Source organism: Trichosurus vulpecula, chromosome 6 (assembly GCF_011100635.1).
Source record: "Trichosurus vulpecula isolate mTriVul1 chromosome 6, mTriVul1.pri, whole genome shotgun sequence".
NCBI classification, from domain to species: domain Eukaryota; kingdom Metazoa; phylum Chordata; class Mammalia; order Diprotodontia; family Phalangeridae; genus Trichosurus; species Trichosurus vulpecula.
The window spans coordinates 75,668,093-75,692,731 of record NC_050578.1 but is presented as its reverse complement, the minus strand read 5'-3'; the positions used below and the strand labels follow the sequence as shown (position 1 = coordinate 75,692,731).

General features: G+C 41.3%; 1 protein-coding gene across 1 annotated transcript in view; it reads left to right on the top strand.

The window, feature by feature from the left end:
* Positions 1-24,639, top strand: part of FRAS1 (Fraser extracellular matrix complex subunit 1) — a 352,531-nt gene that overhangs the window by 47,129 nt on the left and 280,763 nt on the right. Inside the window, 2 exon segments of the mRNA XM_036764965.1 lie at positions 218-361; positions 4,672-4,806. Coding sequence (XP_036620860.1) covers positions 218-361; positions 4,672-4,806 — 279 coding nt within the window.

Here is a 24,639-nt window from a genome sequence, read left to right as displayed (position 1 = left end):
AGCAATATGTGTTTAGTGATGTCTTCTGTCTCTGATGGTCTTAGAGTTTTTTAATTCTCTTAGAGGTTTTTGCAGGGTAAGACATAAGAGAAAACACTTTGGAATTTTTGCTGGTTTTTCTCTTCATGTTCTAGGCATCTGATAGTCTCCTTTTGCCTGGAGATCTAGGCTGTATGCATTCTACTTATTGCTTCTTTTTCTTTGTCTTTGATTCCAGTCCCTTGTCATCCAGACTGCCTGGCTTGTTCTCAGTCTCCAGACCACTGTGACCTCTGCCGAGATCCCAGGAAGCATCTGCAGGATGGACGCTGTGTGCATAGCTGTGACGCAGGATTCTACCAGAGTGGTAGCCTTTGTTTAGGTATAATTGAATTGCTGGTGCTATGGCTAGTACTTCTCACATCTGGGCATTAGCTCACCTGGGACATTATTAGGGATGGATGGATAAAGGAATGAATAAATAAATGGGAATTTATTAAAAGATTACTCTGAGCCAAGCCCCACGAATACAAAAAACAAAAGCAAGGAAGTTCCTCCCATCAAGGAACTTGCATAAGGGAAATAACACACACGTAGTGGAGTGTGAGATGAATGAAAATCCTGAGACAGTTTCTGGGTAATTAATAACCAATTTATTAATTAGGCTAGTTGCAATAGATAAATTGATGGTCAGTGGTTTCTCCTGGTAATCAAAGACTCTAAGGGAGACCCTGAAACAACTTCAATCCCTTCTGAAAGGGGACTCCCCTTACAAGTGAAAATCAACCTTGATTGGTGGACATTTAATGAGGAGGTAGGCTAAAAGTCTTCAGTTCTTTCTGCTGAGAACTTGGCTTGATCATGAGACTCAGCAGCCTCCAGCAATCTGGGCAGGGGAAACCATTTCCATTTCAACCTCTCTGGCTGGTTTTCTCCTTCACCAGCTGGGTCACCTTAACCTCTAATGGAGGAGATCAGAGCCGGGGTTCCTTCCCTCAGGATGAGAGCTCACCCAGACAGGATTCTATTTATACTCTAAACAGAAATTAGCTCTTCTAGTTGGGTGGGGTCCTGCCCAAAATTAATGAGCATGTGCCTTGAGGGCTAGGTGTGATCTCACCAGACAAAGACCTCCCTTAACAGAAAATAGAAGAAAAAAAAAGGTGGATCATAATTAACAATTAGTTGTTAATATAATAGTATAATATTAATTTTTCTCAAATGTTATATGAGGGGGAGTGTTTTGTTTTGGACAGCTACAGGTGTGATAAGTAGATCGATGCACCCCTTCCAGTAAGCAGTGGCCACATTGATTTGATTGTGGTTCCTTAGTTTAGAGGCAGGCAGGTAGGAAGAAGCTGGCTAGTGTGTCAGAGCAGAAGGTAAACTGACCAGGGGACAGAGTGAAGCCTGGCTGGAGCTTGCCTTGATGCCATGGGCCATGAGACATGCTCACCCATTGGGACTGGTGAAGGTGATAGCTTAACTTCCTCTGGCAGCCATGACTCCTGGTGAACATAAGAAAATAGTAAACTGACCACATCTGCCCCTAATCATCTCTTTCTTTCTACCAATTAGGCAAAGACCAAGACTATTAGAGTCAACAGGGACCTTTTAGACCATCTAAGGGGTGATGGGCAGCATGGCCTAGTGGATAGGAAGACCTAGTTGCCAGCTCCATGTATACGACATTCTAGCTTTGTGACCATAGGCAAATGACTTAACCTCTGTGTCTAGGCCACTCTCTAAGGCTGTTGTCTGCAGAGAAAGGGCTCACCTGCATTGGTAGAGTGAGTTTTCTCATCTAGAACTTCCCAGCACTATTAAAAGCATAGGTTCCCATTCCTATCCCTGTCAGACAACAATAGGAAGATTGTAACTGTCTAGTGGCAGCTAGGTGGCTTAGTGGATAGAACACGGACTGAGCCTGAAGTCAGGACTCGGCTTCTGGAACTCACTCAGACACTTTTTAGCTGTGTGACCCTGGGCAAGTCACTTAACCCTGTTCGCCTCATTTTCCTCATCTGTAAAGTGAGCTGGAGAAGGAAATGACAAATTACTCTTATTATCTTTTGCTGAGAAAACCTCAAAAGGGATTAAGAAGAGTTGAGTGTGACTAAAATGATGAACCACAATGATAGCAGCAAACAACAGATAAATTAACTCTTTCCGGACACTGGATCTTAAAGCATTACTAAGATATAGGTTTTCCAGCATAATTTTCAGGGTTGGAAGGAACCTTAGAGATTTTCTAGCCCAGTTATAGTTGATGAAATCGAACCTGAGAGATTTTAAGTGACTTGTCAAAATGTCCCACAGCTTGTAAATGGAAGGAGGTCAGAGGCTTGCCAGATTTCTTGACTTCCCTTATTTATAACACACCTGGTAGGCACTGACCCAATTGTAGTCTTGTAATAAAATGTGTTACTGGAAGAAGTGGACCACGTTAATATTGACATCCTCTCCAGAACAAAAAACACAAAACACCAAAAGAATTTGTAGCTAAACAGAATGACGGCTCACAGGTTTTCAAAACAACAAAAGTTACAGCAGCATGGACTTCATCATGCTCCGAAGGCAGTAAGAAATCCTTCATACAACATATGTAGTCATCTTGTCTTGAAGTGCTAATAGCACAACAAAGCATTGTTAATGAAGCAAAAGCAAGAAGATCCCTGGAAAGATAATTGCAGCTTATGCACCAGTGGAGGATGAAGAGGTAGAGATCTCTGAAGAATTTGGCAAGATTCTCTAAGTCAACATGTACTGCGCTACTTGGTGAGAAAATTCATTGCATATGTGAGAGCAAAGACGGATGGCAAAAGTCCTTTGGAAAATATAGTTCAAGTTTGAGAAGTAAAAGAAGCTCGAGGCTTGAATCCTACTTAGAACCTTCATGTCTCCACATTAGAAATGTGTTTTTTAGGAAGAGAGAGGAAAGACATCAGCAATGGAGAACACTATACTTTATCCCTTCAAATGAAACTGACCTTAACTTAGCAAACAGGAGGTGATTGACAGCATTATGAATAGCAAGATTGCTGAATTTGAATTAAGAAGATCCAGAATCAAATGCCAGCCCTGCTAGTTATGACATGTATAAACTTGGTCAAGCATCTCCAGGCAAGTCAACAAAATTGGCAGGAATCAATGGATTGTAAGGAGCTCATACCGAAACTATCAGTAGCAGAGGTATTGAGAGATCATTCCATAGGATATCTTAGAAATAGGGGAAAAAACAGAAAAAGAATCATAAACAATATTAATACCCATTTAAAAAAGATATTTGAAAAGCCTTCAATAATTACCAGGTCATATGTCCATTTTCTGATAAAAATCTTTATAAGAATCATTAGTCTTGTAACATATCCTTGATGAATCTACATGAAGGGAACAGCAAGCTTTCACAAACAATTCTCTACGTCTTTATAATCACAGAACTAAAGAGAAGATGTGGCGAATACAGAATCTCACTGTGCTTATTGTTTGTTTATTATCCCAAGCCCTCTTTCCCTTCAATTTTGACATAACAAAATGGAGGCAGCCTTATCTTCTCTAATGAAGAGTCTTTCTTGAGTATGCTAAGATCAGGCAAGATTCCTTTGTAGATATAACCACAGAGATAACTTTGTTCAATGACCCTCTGACTATTAACATCAAATGAGGCATAGAACAGGGAGATGGATGAATGTGGAAGGTGGTTACAGAGTAAATCCCCTGCAGAGCTCAGATAGAAGAGAAATTCCTTATAGATAGTGAGGTCTTCCAAACTCTGCTCTCATTTGTGGATGTCATTTTGTTATCTGTATTGTGCCTCAGAGCATTACGTGACTTCCTCAATGTGATCTGTGATTACAAAAGAGAAAGACCTATTAACCCATACAGGAAGAAAGAAAAACATAAATATTGCCCATTGTCCAGACTATGACATGCAAGTAGATGGCCAATCCACTGAATTAACCTATCTGTCTGTATATTGCCCTCTCCCTGCCTATCCTCTATCTGCCTATCTATCTCTGTCTGCCTGCCTGTCTATTCATCAATCTACCTGTCTATCCATTGACCTATCTGTCTGTCTGTCTGCCTCTCTGTCTATCAACCTGTCTATCTATTTGCCTGTCTATTTATCTATCTATCTGTCTGTCTATCTATCTATCTATCTATCTATCTATCTATCTATCTATCTATCTATCTATCTGTCTACCCATCTATCTTTTTGCCTGTCCATCTACCTGTCTGTCTGTCTATCTATCTATATTTGGGATAAGCTCAGCAGTCAGTGAGTTGGGCCCAGACTGGAATAAGAAGTCCCTGCTTTCAAGATGCTTGCATTATAATAGAAGAACGTAATGCATGTAGAGGAATGGTGACCAGCAAGGGAAGTTTTGGTCTAGGCAGTGACAGAGCCAGTGAGTGGATCCATAAAGTGGTAAATTGTCATTTCCTCTTCAGCTACAATAATATTATTGATTTATTATTGTTTCTGGAGGAAGAACCAAATGTAGACCAGAAGGTGTGGGGGTGGATGTAGATGAAGGCTGAGCAGATGGTACCTATGTTGGGTAGGGCCCAGTGGATGTCGAGATGGGATGTGAAGCATGGTCCTGGGGTATACATGGCTCATCATTGGGGTGAAGTCTTTGAGCTAATTGGGTGTTTTTTTTTCCTTTTTCCTGGGTGTGGGCTGAGCAGCCTGCCAGCAGGAGTGTGCCGTGTGTACCAATGGGTTTGAATGTTCCTCCTGCCCACCCTCCCTGCTGATGAAAGAGAGGCAGTGTGTGGCTGCCTGCGGGAAAGGATTCTACCAGGATCATCACTACTGTTTAGGTAAGAATTGGCAAGGAAGAAGGTTTGTATGCAATAGCAAACACTAGTCCTGCTAATATGGCTTGGGCTAGCTCCTTGTTCTAGTTTCTTTTGAGATTAATAAGAAAAGATGCAAATGGAATTCCAAAAGATGAAAGAACACAGTATTTGGGGGACAGGTGTACTCACTGTAGGATTTGTTTTATTGTTTTGTAGTTTAAAGAATATTAATGCAATGAAATGCATCGGTAATATTTGTGTAAGTCATTCTGTACATGCCTCAGGGCATTTGAACACTATTTAATTAAGCATACTTTTGCTCCAAGCTTGTCATTTGGTTTTTAGTTACATTCCTGAGCAATGTAAGTACACAGTGCTTAAATAATAGAAGAATACTGAGAACAAAAATCATTTTTTACCAAAATATATATGGCAAAGCAAGAAACATGGAGTCAAGAAGAAGAGTCTGGGAAAACAGACTAAAAAAGTCAGACGAATAATTACCCACCCGCAAAATGACATGTCTCTCTCTTCCTTAGCTCAATGTGTGAGAGAGGTGCTCTGTATTCCGCAGACTCTTGTCCACATGGGAGTTGTTTTTCCGCTGCCCCCATCCCTCCTGGCATATTGTGCTGTGACAGGAAACTGGGTTCCTGACAAGCCGTGCCAGCTGAGCGAGCTCTGACAGGTCCCGCTGAGCTGGGAGGAAAGCCCTATCTGTGCATGCCCTGACACTGGATCCTCTTCCTTGGATGGGAGCCTCAGTTCATGTTAGTCAGGTCGCTGAGATTTCCTAGGCTTCGTGTTGTCCTTCTTTGTTAAATGAGCAATTTTGACTAGTTGATCTATAAAGTTTCCTCAAATCCTAGGAGCATTATCTCCATCCTGCAGATGAGGATACTGAAGTCTCAGTCATTAAGCAACTTGCCTAAGGCTATAGAAATAGTTCGTGGTGAAACTGGGGCTCCAAATCAGATCTTCTAAGCCCAGGTTTTTTGCCTGTAGGGATCTTTCCTCTTAGTCCACTTCATTGCCTTTCAAATAGCAACCAGCCTTAATTGTAAGTACCAGCTCCGGTGGCCCTGACCCATTGAATGAGAATCAGGCCAGGGAGCTCTCAGGAAGGGCTGGAAAGGGTCAGTCAGCTATCTTTTTTTTTATTTTATTATTATTATTTTTTAGCTATCATTTTTAAAGCACCTTCTTAAGCGCTAGGGATAGAAAGAAAGGCAAAAAATTAAAATAAACAGTCCCTTCTCTTAAGCAGCTCAGAGTCTAATGAGGCAGACAATGTGTGAACCCCTATGTACAAATAAGATACAGATAGGATAAATTGGGGGGGGGGGCGGTCTCAGAGGGAAGGCAAGTAAGATTAAGGAGGATTGGGAAAGGCTTCTAGCAGAAGGTGTGACTTTAGATGAGTCTTGAAGGCCTTTTCACTGGCTAATCCCCCTCGCTTCTTTATCCCTGGTTCTGCTCTCTGTAGCTAAACAGAACAAGTGTGCTCCCTCCTCTATGTTATAGCCCTTCACATATTTGAAGACAGTTAGCCTGACCCTAGGCAGTTAGGTGGTGCAGTGGATAGAAGGAGGGACTGGAGTCAGGAAGACTCATCTTCATGAGTTCAAGTCTGGCCTCAGACTCTTACTACCTATGTGACCCTGGGGGAGTCTGTTTGCCTCAGTTTGCTCATCTGTAAAATGAGCTAGAGAAGGAAATGGCAAAACCATTATAATGTCTTTGCCAAGAAAACCCCAAATGGGGTCCCGAAGGGTCAGACGTGACTGAACAACAATCCTGACCCTTCTGAATCTCCTGTTCTTCAGGCTAATCATGTCCAGGGCCTTCCACTGTTCTTCATCTGACATAGACTCAAAGTTTTCACATACTGGTTTCCCTCTTCTGGACATTCTCCAGCTTATTAAAGCCCTTAAACACTGATGCTGAATCCAGTACTTTAGGAGGTCTGATGATGGAGTCCAGGGCAAGAGTTACTTCCCATTTTCTGTAACTATGCCCCTCTTAATGCCATCCAAGATTATATTAGCTTTTTTCTTTTGGCTGCCATACTAATGATTTATATTGATCTTGTAGTCTGCTGAAAAGCCCAGATCTTTTTCAGAACAACTTCTATCTGTCTATCCATGGCTTTGCCATTTATTCTTGTGAAGTTGATGCTTTGTGCCAAGGTACAAGACTTTGCATTCATCTCTAATGAATTTCATCTATCAGATTTAGCCCAATGCTCTAGCTCAGGAGTTGACAAGCTCCATTTATTTATAAAATGTAAACCTCATTCTTAGCTTGCAGGCTGCACAAAAATAGGTGGTGGGCTAGATCTGGCCCATGGGCCACAGTTTGCCAACCTCTGCTCTAGCCTGTTAAGATCCTTTTGAATCTTGACTGTATTGACCCGTATGTTAGCTGTCCCTCATAGCTGTATGTCACCTGAAAATCTGATGAGCCTTTTACGGTCTATACCTTTCTCCAAGTCATTGATATGCATGTTAAACACCCTGGGGCCTAGAATAGATTCCTGGGGATGCTCCAGAGGAGACTTTTTGCCCAATTGACTTTTAACCATTAGCAACTATTTTTTGAGCCTCTCTGTCCAGGCTCATCTGAATGTTTTATTGTCTGCTCTCTAACACTCCATTTTCTCCTTAAGAACAAACAATCCCTATTTTTAAGAAGTTCACAGTCTGAGGGAGACAACACGTGAACAACTGTGCCAACAGGCTATGGACAGGGTAAATTGGGGGTTGTTGTTCATCCTTTGTGGTATCTTTGGTTTCAGCTCACTGTTATAATTTTGATTCTGTCCTTTCCTGTGTAAAGGGCTTTCTCTGTGGCAGAGAAGAGTAACAACATAAAAGTCAAGTGCCCCTGCTTTGTTCTAAGTCATCATAATCCCATCCACTCCAAGCAAAGGTCCCTTCTCTACTTCTTTTTCCCAGTATAACTAAAGCAAAACAGAACAAAAACCCCCTTACCTTCTTTTGCCAGCCTTAGCTCATTGTGAGCTTTTACATTCTTCGTCCTATTTTTATTATATTCATCTGCTGTTGTCTGACCTTGCTCAAATCTTCTGTATGTTTCTTTTTTTAAATCTAGGTTGGTTGGTGAGACTCTTCAGACAAACCCATTTTTTCTTCAATATTGGAATTACTTCCCTTTGTGTCTTCAGAATTTTATTTTTCAATATCTCTCATCCCTCCTGGGCTGCCTTTGCCCAAAGTATTTAGTGTAACTATCTTTGTTTTGAACACTTGGAAATTTGTTTTTCCTAAATCTAGAGAGCATGCACATGAGATTATGCCTGGCTTTTCCCTCCATCTCTGTTACGAATTCTTGAATGGAATTCCTACCAACAACCAATAATTTGCCTCTAATTTGACTCAAATCCAGGTGATAATTTTTTCTTTTGGGCTTTTCCACAAACTGATGCTTTTTCTTCTCCATATCCCCCTTTTTATGAGATTTCTACAGATTTTTTTCATGGAGAAGGGGTTATGTATACAAGGTGTTCCTGAAGTTTGGACCCATAGGCAACAATGTATATTTTCAAAAAATGAACTGAATGAAATTTTCAACAGCATTTTATTTAATTGGAATATTATTTTTTTTGAAGGGGGGAGGGCAGAGCAAGTGGGGTTAAGTGACTTGCCCAAGGTCACACAGCTAGTAAATGTGTCAAGTGTCTGAGGTCGAATTTGAACTCAGGTCCTCCTGACTCTAGGGCCAGTGTTCTACTCACTGTGCCACCTAGCTGCCCCTAATTGGAATATTAACAAATAACATCTTCAATATGGTTTCTATCATTTGTGATGCAAAGGTTGATGCGCTTTGCAAGGTTCACGTGAACTAGATGCAGTAACTCCACATTGCCGTCAATTTTAGCATATTCACTCCTTATGTGTTTTACGCGTTCAATCAAGTGTGTTGCATCTGTGATTTTCATTGAGTACGCCTTCTCCTTTAGCACACCCCAGAAAAAAAGGTCACTGAACAACACAGAGTCTTTGGTGAAATGGTTAATGAGATGTTAACAAGATTTCCTATGTGTCCAGACTTTAGGGACACCCTGTAGTTGAGTGGGACATTGACTATATTTGCCTTTCTTCTCTCAATCTAATGGCGTGGGAGAATATTGTGGGTGACTTGGGGGAAGAGAGTGACATTAGTGAATGTTATAGGCCTAATAACATTTTTTCTTTCATCATTTTTATTTTTTTGAGTATGAAGAAAAATCAAAACATGCATTGGAAGAAATCCACTATTGTCACCCATATGCAATAGTCTTTTCGTAGAATTGTAGCAATCACCAAAGAGAGAAGTGTATTTTTCTCTTCTATGCAATTATTTTTGAATTCCTTAAGTAATTCCTTTTGTTTTTTTACAATCCTTTTTTTTCTGTTTATAGTTGTTTACCTAATATCGTTTTGACTATATGAAAGGCTTATGTTAAAGAATGACCTGCCGGTTCATTTGAGTTCATTTAGCAGATATTTGCGATTTCAGAGGCCCCAGATATTTCTGTTATGTGTAATAGCTTTCTGGGAATGATGTTGGCAAGTGACAGTTATGGTAGTGTTTGTATTAGTGAGCTGTGAGGATCCAGGATTGTGTTAAAGACTTGACCACTATTACATGTGAAATATATAACTTTGTCTTGGATATTTGGTTTTGGAACCCTTGTTGGAATCACATTGCTATAGACATTCTCAGCAAAATGAGTCATATACCTGTTCCTGTTAAGTGGGCACATGCATTTTTCTTGATAATGTCTAAGGTTCAGGTAATTCTGGTAAACCATCTGATAAAGTTACTTAAACTGCTCCTTGCTACCCCTTCTCTTCCCCTTACATAGATACCCTTCGAGCACCCCAGGAGCAATTTTACCTTCAAAGGGTCATTAATTTTACCAGTCCTTGCTCCCCACTCTTGTTCCTTTTGCTTTGCCACATTTTTTTTTCACTCCATGGCCAGGTTTTTGCCCGGTGGTGTTCTACTCTCTGAAGGCTAGTGTTTTGTTCGGTTCCAGACGGAGGTAGTTAATTGCTTGTACATTCCATCCAAGAGCTCACGTGTGCGTGCCTGAAGTAGAAAGTTGCTGGGAAAATTTGTTCTTGTTCCTCAAGGGAATTAAACCAATTTGCTTTAGTTCAGCTTGGCTGCATTTTTTTTTTCTGTATAAAATAAGACCAGGAAGGGAGAGAAAGAGAACTTCAAAAACTCAGAGTCAATCCGTATTCATTTTTCATAGATTATCTTCTTTTTCAAACCCAGCAGTTCTGGCTGCCCTCTTAGCTAGAAAATGCTTAACTGAAAAGTGTTTGAGGACCTGGAATTCCTTGTGATTTTTCATAATGAGACATTGGGAGTCTGTCAGTGTATTTTCAACTTAAAAAAAGAAGTCTATCTTATTAGGATAAATAGCTGTGTTTTTGGATGAATTTCATTTAGTGGAGACTCAGCATATTATGATGCAGAGAGGACTGGCTTTGGCATTAGGGAGCCCTAGGAATATGGCGCAGTGGAACGTTCGCTGACTCTGGGGACACAGGTCATGGGTTCAAATCTTCCCTCTGATGCTTACTACTAGTCTGACCTTGAGCATATTTCTTTACCTCCCTGTTTCCTCATCTGTGAAATGATGGGAGTGCACTAGAGGCTTCTGGGGTCCCATCCAAAGCCAGATCTATGATCATATGATGTCTTGCCTCTTCCATATATTATGTGACTAGGTCCCTAGGCTTGCGACCACCTCAGGCAACTCTCTGAGACTAAAAGTTGTAGATGAGTTGCTATTCAGCATCAGTGGAGTGAATTTCATATCAGGAGTTACCCATATTGATGAAATCAGAGACACCCCCCCCAAAAAAAAATCCCTTGGCTGATTTGTGTATGTTCAGTATTATTTGTCATGTTATTGATCCATGAAAACAAAACAAAAATGAACACAATGCCAAGGAGACTGATTCCTAGCATTTGTATAATTACTGTTCATGGGCACCAAGTTATATAGAGAATAAATTGTAGAGTAGAAGACAGTGCTTTGTGTTCCTTCCAAGAGAGAGGGTGTGAATAAACACAGGAGAGATAAACAAAGCCGTCCTCACTTGCCATGGGGCAAAGGGCCCATGTCCTTGTGTGCCATGGGGCAAAAGGTCCAGCTGTTGGCTTTAGTTAAATTTTTTTACAGTTAGTTTAATTAACATGTTTTTAATATTACTGTCTTTAGTAAAATTAAAGGATGTTGAGATTGTGCCACATTCTGCAGCCCATGAGGAGGAATGAAAGAAAGCCAAGGCACAGGACTGGTGCAGAGTAGATCCTTAATATGTATTTCTGGGATTGAACTGAATTGTGATGAGTTCAAAATAGGAAGCCCTTATAGCTGGTGGCTCTTTGGTGGAGGGATCCATTGAAGAAATGTGGGAACGAACCTACCTTTACATTTTTCTAAATAATTATTTTTACATTCATCCACTTCTCTTTTTTGTCAGGAGGGAATGATATTGCTTGCCAAGTCCTCCTATTAAGGCTGCTTCTACCCAGGAATCTCTGTGTTCCTCTCCTCCCCCATCCTCTAGAACGGGGTGGGGAACCTGTGGCCTTAAGGCCATGGGTGGCTTTCTAGATCCTTAAATGTGGCCTCACTGAATCTAAAGAATTTGTTCTGTAAAATCTGGATTCAGTCAAAAGGCTGCACTTAAGGATCTAGAAGGCCAAGGTTGCAGGTTCCCCCTACCTGCTCTAGACAGCAGACTTTGGAGCCAGAGAGGGGGAGATGTGCTCAGAGTTTGTTGCTTATTTAACGATGAAGCTGGCCCAAGAGCCCTGGATTCTGTGACATTGCATAGGGGTTTTCACCTCCTTTTACAAAAACCTAACAGTTTAAGGAATGTTTCTAGGTCACGCATGCCATGGGCTCTCCAATTTTGGATTATGAAAAGATCTAGGTCTGGGGTTCTTACCCTGAGCTCTGTGATTTAAAAAACTAATATTTTGATAACCATATTTTGGTGGTTTGCTTTGCAGTCTGTATGTTTTGTTTTATTCATTTAAAAAATTTTGAGAAGGGTGACTCCAGATTTTATAGGCAGTGTCCATGAAATAAAAAAAGGTTAGAAAACCTTAATTTAGAAAATCAGTGTTTGGGAATAGTCACTGTTTCATTCTTTGCATGCAGTGCAATGCTTGTTGGTAAAAGCCTATCAATTTGACCATCATAATATCTCTTGTATATTCCCCCTTCTCTACTCTGACACTCCCACCACTCTGGCGCAGGCCCTTATGACCTCATGCTTGTGGAGTATTTGTTTTTTGTTTTTCTTTAGAGGCACTTGGGGTTAAGTGACTTGCCCAGGGTCACACAGCTAGTAAATGTCTGAACTCAGGTCCCCCTGACTCCAGGACTGCACCATCAAGCTGCCCCCATGCCTGGAGTATTTTAATAACCTGCTCCAGTTCATACTCCGTTCGCCTGCCAAAATGATCTTCTTGAAATATAGATCTGACCATATCACTTCTATCAGTTAAGACCACGGGCTCCCTATCACCTCTGACATCAAATATGAAACCCTGTGTTTGGCCTCATAACCTGGTTTCATAATCTGGCTCCTTCCTACACTTCTAGTCTTCTTACACCTTCTTTCCCTTTCCCTCCCATGTACTTTGTGATCCAGTGACTCCGGGCTGCTTGCTGTGCCCTGCACCCAATGTCCCATCACTTGACTTTGGGTGATTTCACTGACTGTTCCCCATGCCTGTGACACTGTCCTTCTTCATATTCATCTCCTGGCTTCCCTAACTCTCTTTAAATCCCAGCTAAAATCCCACCCTCTGCAGTTAGCCTTTCCCAGTCCTTAATCTTAATGTCTTCCCTCTGATACGGCCTCCATTTCATTTTGTCTGTATCTTGTTCGTACGTAGCTGGTTGTATAATATCTCCCTCATTCGAATGTGAGCTCATTGAGAACAAGGATTATTTTATACCTTTTATTGTATCCCCAGAGCTTACCACAGTGACTGCTACATAGTAAATGTTGTTTGATTGTGATAGATTGATAAAAGTTCAAGTCAAATGGACTCATATCTTTAAAAATACCTTTCTTAAGTAGTAACCCTAAGCTGACCTGAGGGGGAAAAGGTTTTTTATACTTTCTATCTGTACCACTCAATTTCTAATTTAAAATAAATGCCAAGTAGATTCATAATTTTTTATCTTCATAATGAGGTAAACATACTGAAATAGTTTATTTTATTATTCATAACTTATTCAAAATCCTTTTAAGTGGGTCAGATTTTATGATGAAGGGTAGGGTTTAGAATTATGTCTTTTTTGACCAATCTGGTGCTTACATTCAGAAGTAAAAAGTGATTATCTGGAAGCATATACAATGTCCAACAGGGTACTACTGATGTCATTGAGGTTTAGGGACTGTGCTTTTAGCAAAGGAAATCCTAGCGTTACCCATTTCCTGAAACTAACGGTTGGTTGGAGAAGTCCAGCTATCTGAGGAGATGAAGCCATTGACTCTGGAGAGCTATGTCTAGCAGAGGGAAGTCTTAATGGGATGATGCTACATTGAAATGTAGTTTAGTCTGAGTCTGATCCTGCTCTAAAAGGTCATGTTTGGAAATAGCAGGAAGACCAGCGTGCGTTTTCCTCAGTCGGGATTTTCACAGTCTAGTTTTCTCCCAGTCTCCCGAAGAGATCATTCTATACCTTCACTTATCCTACTCCCCTTATTTAAAATACCCTCCCTTTCCCATCTCCCCATCTGTCCTTCAGGGTTCAGCTCAAGTCTCCCATCTTCCATGAAACTTTCTTCAACTAGCCCACCATCTCGTATTAAACTACTTTGTATATATCATATGTGTGTGTTTATTAACTTTATATTATCCCACATGTATATTTATATGTATTTGTTATCTCTCTCATTTGAATATAAGCTAATTATGAGTAGGAATTGTTTCCTTCTTTGTCCTGTTATTCCTAGCCCTTACACAATGCTTGGAAAACAGTAAATGCTTAATAATTGCTTATGGATTGAATGATTTTGATTCCCACCTGAACTTCTGTAGCATTAAGTGCATGACATAACTTGACATTTAATGCCATATCTTTGAAATGTGTTTTGATCATTTAAGGTTTAGTCTTTTCTGTCCAACTAGATTGTAACCTCAATAAGAACCAAAATGGTTCCATAGAGTTCTTCTGGATTCCCCAAAGTGTTAGTATCAAAATATAATGCTAAGCACATAGTAGACCCTGAGTAATCAATTCTTGATTGATTGATGTTGTCAACCGTGGCTTGGAGGAGAAAGACTAGTGGTGTGTGGCTGTCCTTGGGTCTTGTACTGCTTGTATTAATAATAGGTAGCCTCCAGCAAAGGGTAGAATCTCACTCACTCTCTTTCTCTTTGTATTCTATCTTTCTTCCTGTCTTTCAAGCTGGCTACATACTATAAAGCGGCTACAGGGAGGCTATTAAAAATTTAAAAAAATAAACACTATCCTCTGGAAATACCTGGTTGTGAGGATAGCTGAGTCTATATATCACAGTGCCAACGTTGCTGGGCACTGACAAGTTAACTTCTTGAGTTCCACATCAGGGCAGATAATCTGAGTTACCCTTCGCCAAATTTACCCCCTTCTATTTCCTTCTATATTTGGCATCTGGGTTTAGAGTAAAGAGAGGAAGAGAAGAGTAAAGGATGTGATAGGAGCCTTGGCCCAGTGTCTTTGCTTTAGAAGGAGGCTGGCAGGGTTAGGTATTTGTCTGGGCTGTTTATAGATCTTGCTGTGGGTGCCAAAAGACAAGAGGACAGAACCAAAGCTTCCCAGCACTTAGCACAGTACTTAGTACATAGTAAGTGCTTAATAAATTCATTCATTCACATATTCCTTTACTCATTCATTCATTCATATGTCAGTATAGACACCCCCTCACAAAAAAGGGAACTTTTTATTTCAGGAATATCCAATTCTTCCTAGCAAACATGAATGCCAAAATGTTTCAGCTATGACCGAAGCAATGGATAATAGTCAGGCATTTGGCATTTAGCCTAGCTTGTAGCAGCCTCACTTTAGCAAGGCTATCCAGAACGTGTTCGTATTCATTCTCTCTCTCCCTCTCTCTCTTCTTTCCGCCTCTTCTTTTCTGTGTCTCTCCCCTCTCCTTCCCCTTTTCTTTCTGCCTGTCATCTTTTGCTCCATCTTTTGCTCCTTTTGTCTTTTCTTCTTGGTCTTCTTTTTCTACCTCTCTTTCTCCTCATGTTTCTCTCTTTTTTCTGTTTCTCTGTCTCTCCCTCCTTCCCTCTGTCTCTCCGTCTCTCTCTTTCTCTCTCCCCTCCTCTCTCCCCACTCCATTTCTACCCTCTGTACTACTGTCTCCTCATCCCTCCCTCTCAAATCTCCAGAGCATACCCAGCACCTCTTGCTTAGCTCCATAAAGATCTGATAGGAGTTTTGCAGGGACCTGGTGACTTTCTGAGCACTTCCATCAAAGCTTAGTTTCGGTTGCTGTTTTCTGTTACTGTAGACAAATAGAATCATGGTGTCAGGGAAATCAAGTAAGCAACCGTGTGCCTGGCACTGTGTTAGCTGTTGGAGATACAAATACGGTGAAGGAAGCAATCTCTTCTTACAATTAACTTACATTTTAAAGAGAGAGACAACAGATGAAAGTATACAGTTGTCTACTGTATTGTATACAGAATAAATGTGAAGAGAATAAATATTGAGAAATACAAAGTAGTTATATACAAAGTAGGTTGGAGGGCACCGGCAGCTCAGGAGATTGGGAAAGGCTTCATGTGATGCTTGAGTTTCATGCTGAATAAAAAGAAGGCTTCTTTGATGTACAGTGAGGAGGGTGTGCCTTCTAAGTACTGCAAGTTTGTCCTGGCTCTCCCAGGGCCAGGCTGCCACATCTGTCCCCATCAGGCTTCCAGGGCTCAATGCTGAGAATAGGAGGGTTTCTTCTGTCCTGCCATTGGCTTGAGCCTCTGTGGGCTGTGATCCCCACTGTTAATGGAGAGCACCTCAGTTCTCTTTACCAACAATTAGCTTTTACAGAGGGATGTTTGCTTCAAAGATATAGCAAGAACAAGGTACAAAATGTCCCTTGATAGCTTATGGACATATTCTCCCCACACCACCCTGGACTCTGGAGGGTGTAGCCTCAAAACCTAACTTAGTTCCTACATAACATTGGTCTCGCCGTGTTCATATCCAAAAACAGCACTGAGTTTTTGTCTCACCTGCCCCTGGGTTAAAGTTCTGATGGTCACTCCATGTTCCACGGGGGCATTAGTGCTATCCTGGCTGCAAAGTAGGCTCTGGAGTGCCAGGAGGCTGAGACTACCTCCAGCGTCACAAGTTGAGAGGGTTCACTCAGTTCACTGGTCAACAGAAGCAAAGTAGTCACCAGGCTCTTTTTGCTAAGACAAAGAGGAAATGTCTGATGCAGAGTCCTTTTTAAATGCTTCTATGATTAGTCAAGGAGCCTTCTCTTCACCAGATGGTTAGCCTACCAGAACAAGTTACAGAAAGTCCCTGAAGGCTCCAGTGACTCTTCAAGACATATTTATGCCATGTCATTATAATTCTCCCCAGCCTCCTCATCATGGAGAGATGCTTTCTGAGGCAGTTGGCATAATGCCAGAACTTCATTACCCAGGTGTAGGGGGTGGCCAGTACAGAGATGGGAGAGGGACAAAAGAGAAGTCATTTGGCCTCATTGCAGAGTGCAGGAGAAGAAATGATGTCCAATGAGGCTGGGATGACGGGTGGTGGCTTGTTGTAAAGAGTGTTAAAAGCTCAACAGAAGAGTCCATCTGTTTTCCTGGACAGAATAAGGAACTGTTGTGGTCTGTTGAATGGGGAATAACATGATCTGGTGTCCACTTCAGAAAAATCACTTTGGCAGCTGTATGTAGGGTGGGGTGGAGTGGAGTGGGGAGAGACTTGGGGCAGGGAGAACATCTAGTAGACACTTGCAGTAATTTAGGTGAGAGATGAGTACCTGACCTAAGGTGGTGGCTGTGTGAAAAGAGAGAAGGGTCTAGATGGAAGAAATTTGATGGAGACAGAAGCTGCAAGATTTGGCAACCAATTGGGAAATTAGTAGATATTTGATTAACAGGGGCTGGGAAAAGATCTTTGGGAGCATTACCTTAATATTTTTAACTTTTGTTTTTATATCACTTTCATTTCTAAGTATAAACATCTCATAACATATACACATCTTTAAAAAAATGTTACCTATTCATTTCCTAGTTGATTTAAAGTTGAGTCTCACTCTGCAATCGCTATTTAGTGGAAAGTTAGTTGGTGTCACCTGATGGTTTTTTTTTTAAGCTGGCAAGCAGTTCATTTTAATTTGCAAGCAGACAGTAATAAAGCTGGCTGGTATAACTGAATAGACAAAGACAAAGATGAAAGAGTCTGTCGTGTTGCACATTGAGTCAAGTCAGTAAGCTGAGCACCTACCTTGTGGTCCAAAATTGTCCAGTCTGCAAGAAAAACAACTGAGGCAAAGGTTGAGCCAATAATCATTTTTTTTTTTTTTTGCAGGAGGGAAGGCAAGGCAATTGGGGTTTAAGTGAATTGCCCAAGGTCACACAGCTAGTAAGTGTGTCAAGTATCTGAGACTGGATTTGAACCCAGGTCCTCCTGACTTCAAGGCCAGTGCTCTACTCACTGCGCCACCTAGCAGCCCCACCAGTAACCATTTATTGAAGGGACCAGACCCCCTTCAATAAATGAGACCTTAGAGCTTCCTCATGATCTGAGATACCCCCTTCCCTCTGGGCCTTGCTTTTATAGGGCTTGATACCTAGACACTTAGAAGAGGCAAAGTCTCATTGGTTGGTAGACCTTGATTTCGATCCTCCAGGAGGGCCAGAAATGATGCCTCAGTTTGGGTGGTCACAGGATGGGTAAGGCAAGGGTCATCTCCACTGACTAATTGGTCATAAGATGGGCCCCTCCTCATGTTGGGCAAATGGTGGTCCAGAGATACAAAAATGAGTTGGAGGACTTTCCATATCACACCAAGACATTTCACCCACACTGGGCATGGTCCCAACCTCATTACCCAAAAGTGTGAAGATCCTGTAGCCAGAATTCTTGTGGTTTAGGCAAGTGTCCTTTAGCAGCAACCAGGTGAGCTTTATGATAGATTAGTGAACAATAAACTTTTAGCTTGTAATTTAAAGTTTGGGAGCTAATGCAAAAAAGAATCTATCTAACCTTATCTAATTATTCTTTATCTAAGGTATGTAAAATATGTATTAATATATGTAATTCCTGTACTCATGTTAGTCGACTAGACTGATTAAATGTGCATTAGTAGATAAGCATAATATTAAGAATTGCTAACAATGCCTACCCTATGGAATCACATTAAGCTGATTAATACTGATTGGAGATAAATTTGAAATAAAATAGGGGTCTAAATTAGTCATTTGCCTCACTATTATGTGCCAGGGACTGTGCTACAAGTGGGGAATATACAGAAAGGCAAAAAACAACAAGAATAGACCCTGTTTTCAAAGAGTTTACAGTCGAATGGGGGAGACAATATGCAAATGATTATGTAGAAAAAGATATAGACAGGATAAATTGGGGGCAGTCCCAGAGGGAAGGCACTATAATTGAGGACTGGGAAAAAGCTTCTTTCAGAAGGTGGGATTTCAGCTGAGGCTTGAAGGAAGCCAGGGAGGCCAGGAGGTGGAGGAGATGAGGAGGATGAAAGTTCCGGGCCTGATGGACCACCAGTGACAATGCCAGGAGTTCACAGATGGAGTGTTGTATGGGAAGAACAGCCGGGGGCCAGTGTCACTGTATCATAGAGTATATGGAGGGGGTATATGGGGCAAGAAGACTGGAAAGGTTGTCGGGGGAAGGTCACGAAGAGGTTTGTGCAATTTGGTTTGTTGGTGCATTTTTACAAACACTGTTTTGGCCATTTGGAAATCTGCCCTAAGGAACTATTGATGAGATGTGAAAGCAGCAACTGAGACGGTGTGCTAATGCTGCCATTAGGGCAGGGAAACCTGCCCTAAGAGGCAGATGGTCCAGGAAACAAGGTACCCAGAAGCTTTTCGACTCTCATCTGAGAGGAGGGACTTTGAACCGAAGCCCAAGAAGACAAAGCACATCAAGGGTCATTCCCCTGGTTCATAAGAATTTGCCATGAAAGTTAGATGCTGCCTGTGGGAGAAGCTTTAGAAATTTCACTGGAAAAATATTTCATTTTTATCTTTTTATAAGAGAAATTCTGGGTCTGATGTCTCTGCTTTTAGAATTACAAAGACAAAACAGTTGTCTTTCTTTTCCAGACAGATTTTAGTTTGAGATATATAGTGGTGTATTAGGATCAAAATGAGTCTTTCTTCTTAGGGTTATAGTGAGTTGTTCTATATGACAAAGCACAGCTCTGGAGCTGGAAGAGACTTCAGAATTGATTTCATTCAGCCTCCTCATTTTACCAATGAGAAAAATGATGTCCATAGAGGCTGATTTGTGCAAGGCTGCACATGTAGGAGGTGATGGAGGTGGGATTTGAATCCAAGTCCTTTGCCTTCAGATCCAATGATCTTTGCCGTATTCCCCTTCTCGGATAGGGATCCTTCCAGATAAAATGTTGATATTTTTGCTGTTCACTCATTTCAGTCATGTCTGACTCTCCATGACCCCATTTGGAGTTTTCTTGGCAGAGATACTGGAAGGATTTGTCATTTCCTTCTCTAGCTCATTTTTACAGATGAGGAAACTGAGGCAAACAGTTTAAATCACTTGCCCAGGGTCATACAGCTGGTAAGTATCTGAGGCCAGATTTGGACTCAAGTCTTCCTGACTCCAAGCCCAGGGCCCTACCCACTGTGCCATGTAGCTGTCCCATTGAAATTTAGAAAAGAGAATAAATTCTCTTTCCTTCCCACTCAGTACCATGATTTATAGACAGCTAGGTGGCTCAATGGATAGACTGCTAGACCAAGGAAGTCCTGAGATCAAATCCAGCCTCAGACACTTACTAGCTCTGTGGCCCTGGGTAAGTCACGTAAGCTCTATAGGCCTCTGTTTCCTCAACTATAAAATGGAAATGATAATAGCATTTTCTTTCCAGTGTTGTTCTGAGGATCAAATGAGGCATTTGTAAAGTACTTTGCTTTAGAAATCTACAAATAAATAAATTTTAATATATTTATTATATTAAAAAACTACAAATAAATAAATTTATAAATGATAGCTATTAGTATTTGCATATTTAAAAATTGTCATAATGCATGATCTCAAATGTACCACTAAAGGAATTTGCAGAGGGTCAAGAAATCAGATTTTTAAAAAGATAACCAAATGTAATGGTTGTTATAGGCAACGTGAGCCGGCAGAAGGGGGATTCTTCTGTAGCACATTTTCGCTGGTAAGAAACAGTCATTGATCATTCAGTAAAACTGGGGGATATTTCGAGAGGCAGCTATATTAGTGAAGCAGTCATTGGACCTGGAATTAGGAAAGACGCATATTTGACTTCTAGCTTTGTGATGCTGTCAAGTCACTTAATTTCTATGAGCATCAATTTCCTCATCTGACAAGTGGGCTGATAATAATTTTAAAAAAATTTAATGTTTTATTTTTTTCCTCTAATTACATGTAAAAACAATTTTTAACATTCATTAAAAAATTCTGAGTTCTAAATTCTCTCCCTCCATCCTTCTTCCCCCCCTCCATGAGAAAGGCAAGCAATTTGATATAAGTTATACATGTACAGTCATGCAAACATAGTTGCATGTTAGTCATGTTGTTAAGGAAAACACAGACCAAAAAAAAAACCCTCAAGAAAAATAAAGAAAAAGTGTGTTTTGATCTGCATTCAGACTCCATCAGTTCTCTCTCTGGAGATGGAAAGCATTTTTCGCCATGCATCCTTGAGAATTGTCTTGGATCATTGTTTTGCTAACAATAGCTAAGTCATCCATAGTTGATCATCATGCAGTTACTGTGTATAGTGTTCTCCTGGTTCTGCTCATTTCACTTTGCTTCAGTTCATGTGAGTCTTTCCAGGTTTTTCTGCGAGCATGCTGCTCATCATTGTTGTAGCACAATAGTATTCCATGAAACTTGGGATGATAATATTTATACTAACATACTTGTATATGTGGTTGCCCTTTTGAGGTAATGCATTTGTATAAGGTGTAGAGACCTTGTGGGAAGGGAATTCCGCCATCTACCTACACAGATCACGAAATGTTCTACAAAGTGTAGTTTTTGGGAGGTGTCTGAAACACCATTAAGTGGTTCTAGGTTGGTGCCAACAGTATGTTTCCGAGGCAGAGATGTTCTTAATTCTCCGGCCACTTTTCTATTTCTTATGCCTCTCTGTAAACCTTAAAGGTCTGTATAAAGAAGAGCTATTCCTATCATCATTCCACTGAAGGGCCACTCTGATGCCTCTTTGTGGAGCAGAGGTGGCCCTGGCTTCTGGGAGGCCAAGCTGGTCGAACTCTGCTTCTCACAGGTGCTGTTCACCTGGGAAGAATTTCAGAATGGGCCTTCAAAAAAATCAGCTCAGCTGAGTTTAGAGACATTTATCACCTGGAGATTGGCCATTGGGTGATGAGCTCCCTTCTGTGGCTACAGAAATTCATGAAACAGTCTAAGGTATGGTTTGTTCATCATGTATGTCACTGGGATAAGTAGCCATATTAATAATAATAAAAACTAATATTTATATAGTTCCTACTCTGTGCCAGGCCACTCTGCTAAGCACTTTACAAATATCTCAATTGATTCTCGCAACCAATGTTGGAAGTGGGTACCATTATTATCCCCATTTTACAGACAAGGAAACTGAGGCAAGCAAAGGTTAAATGACTTGCCAAAAGTCATACAGCTAGTAAGTGTGTGAGGCCGGATTTGATCTCAGATTTTTGGAAATCTAGGTCTGGTGCTTTATCCACTGTGCCACCTAGCTGCCCATATTTATGAAATCCAGTTTTTTTTTGAAGGTGGTCCTTAGCTAGGAATGATATCTGTTGTGTAGCTCGCATAGGAAATGGAGAGAGCAATAATCAAATCTCTGCTTCATAATTGAACACCTCACAAAGTGATGATAAAGCAGTAGATGGAAATAGAGATAGAAGAGGAGAGATGGAGGTAGAGAGGGGGGGAATGGGGGAAGAGAGGAGGATGGAGGAAGAGAGAAAGAGGAAAGACAGAAGAGAAGAGAGAGGGAGATAGAGAAAGAGAGGGGGATGGAGGGAGAGAGAAGAGAGAGGGAGGTAGAGAGAGAAAGAGAGGAGGATGGAGGAAGAGAACAAGAGGAAGAAGAAGGAGGAAGACAGAGAGAATGAGAATGTAGGGATGGAAACAAACAGTTCAAGCTACAACCTTGGCTTCTAGGAAGGTCAGCTTATTGAGGGCAGAGACTCCCTTTTATTTATGTATTCCACAGGACCTAGCACCTAAGAGATGCTTAATATACTAGCTGATTAATTGAGCAATGTCCCCAGTGAAGGAGTAGTCAGAGGAGTAGGCTAGAGAAGTTGCCAGTGAAGTAGGAAAACTGAATGTTATTAAAGCCAAGGGTGGGGAGAGTTTGAAGAAGAAGGGTTACGTCAGCCTTGACAAATGGCCTCCAAGAAAATGAACACAGAAAAAAAATCAATGTCCTTCGAATGAGCAAGGGAGAAAGGGCAGTAGCCTTAGGTAGGTGGCCAGGTATGAGGGAAAGGTGCCTTTTTAAGAAAAATTATAAGGGAGGCCCGAACATTTTTATAGGCATTCGAGACAGAGATTAGGGTGTTATGAGTGTGTGTGTGGGGAAACACGGTCAAGAGGGTATGTGGTTGACTTCTGGGTCATGTGACCAGTAAGTTTGAGGAATCCCTTTTTTCTCTGCTCCCCATTAGCTCTTCTTCTTTTTTTTTTTTTGGCAGCGGAATTGGGGTTAAGTGACTTGCTCAAGGTCACACAACACAGCTAGTACATGTGCCAAGTGTCTGAGGCCCATTTGAACTCAGGTCCTCCTGACTCCAGGGCTGGTGCTCTACTCACTGTGCCACCTAGCTGCTCCCTCATTAGGTCTTAAACCCTCAAACAACCCACCTCAAAGAGGAGTAATGTACCAGAAATAGGTCAATTATACTGGAATATATCAGACAAGAAAGCAAAGGACCGAATGAGGGGACAGCAATGGAGAGCTATTATTCACAATACGCTCACGCAGAGCCCCTCATCTGCTAGCCTCCATGTTCTGGCAGATGAACAAACCAATCCATATCCTTGAGGTTCATTCAGGAATTTCTCTCCTCCTGTAGATTTTTTACTTGCACATATCACCCTGGCCTTTCTCCTAGTGCCTTGTTATAACACACAGAGGGTATCTCTTTCCACCACATAAGGAGAAGGGGAAAGTATAGGAAAAATGGGACTTTCGTTTTCCTTTTCCTTGGGGATATCCTTAGGTTATGGAGCCTCAAGGAGAGAGAAAGTCTAACTGGAATATCCACCTCACCCATATTCATTTCTGCAAAAAGCCACAGATGCTGATTCATTCCAGCCAGAGAATTAAAGAACCGAGGCACCTAGGACAGGGCAAAGCTTCAGTTTGCATGGTTGTGCCAGACCTGAAATAAAGGGAACTGAAATCTAGCTGGGGCAAGGCCTCTTTCCTCAAAACCTGTTTGGGCCAAGGACTGAGGCTAGTAAACAAAGCAAATCCTCCAACTGTGGGAGGAGTTTGGGACAGCTTTGTGCTCTGGCCCAGGGGTAAATGCACCATCCAAGGGGAGGCTTCAGAAAGTGACCTACAGGGGAGTAGCTGGTGGAGGGGATGGTTAATCAACAAGAGAGATGAATAAAGGATTGCTAAGCAGCAGTGAAGATTTACTGTCAAGTAATATTAATTTGAGAAGTGGCATGGGATTATGTATAGAGCTGATAGAGGTAGGAATATCTGAATTCACATCCTCCTAATGCAAACTGGCTCAGTAACCTTGGGCAAGTCACTTAACCTGTGAGTGCTCTAGGCAGCTCTTGAAGATCCTAAGGTCCAGACCATTGGCTAGCTCTCGAGCTTCCATCTGGTATCATCACAATCAACCATGGACAATTCCCATAAGCATGATCTTGTACAACCAACCACTCAAAATAGTGACTTTTTCAGATCTTAAATATAACCATTTATTTGACAAAAAGGCTAAATAAATAATGACATATATACTAATATTTTAGATTAATAATTATAAATAAATAATTAACAGATAATAAAATACATTAAAATATAAACAATATAAACCTTGATCACCCTCCCAACCAATGTTTTTGATATTTGTAATGAAAAGTGTGCACACACTTATAGGAACCTGTCTAGAAACTGTGAGTGTGTAAACTTAGGTGTTACTTGTCTATTTAGGAACAGCTGCAACTTAGAAAATTGCTTCTCTGCTTGCTACTTGATTGTGGGGTATGTGGGATGTTCAGGTGTGCTAGCATTTCTGGTGGGAGGGCTGCTCATTCATCTTCGGTGTCCATCTCTCACCCAACTGCTACCTGTGGCTCCAAGAAGCTGTTAGCATGTGCAGGGGCTATGACCTGGTAAAATTGTCTTGGCAGATGGTCAGGTTGAGGGGTAAACCCACGACCTCAAACCTGTCAGTGAGTTAGGATGTCCATTCATGCATGTGAAGATTTCCCCAGGTGGAATGGGCAGATGAGAACAATTTGTTCCAATGGCCATGAAAGTGGCTGAAGCAGGTGCTGTGGAGCGCTTAGAGTTGGTCAGACATAAAAGACTCCCAGATCATCCACTACTACATCCTGGCCCATCACCA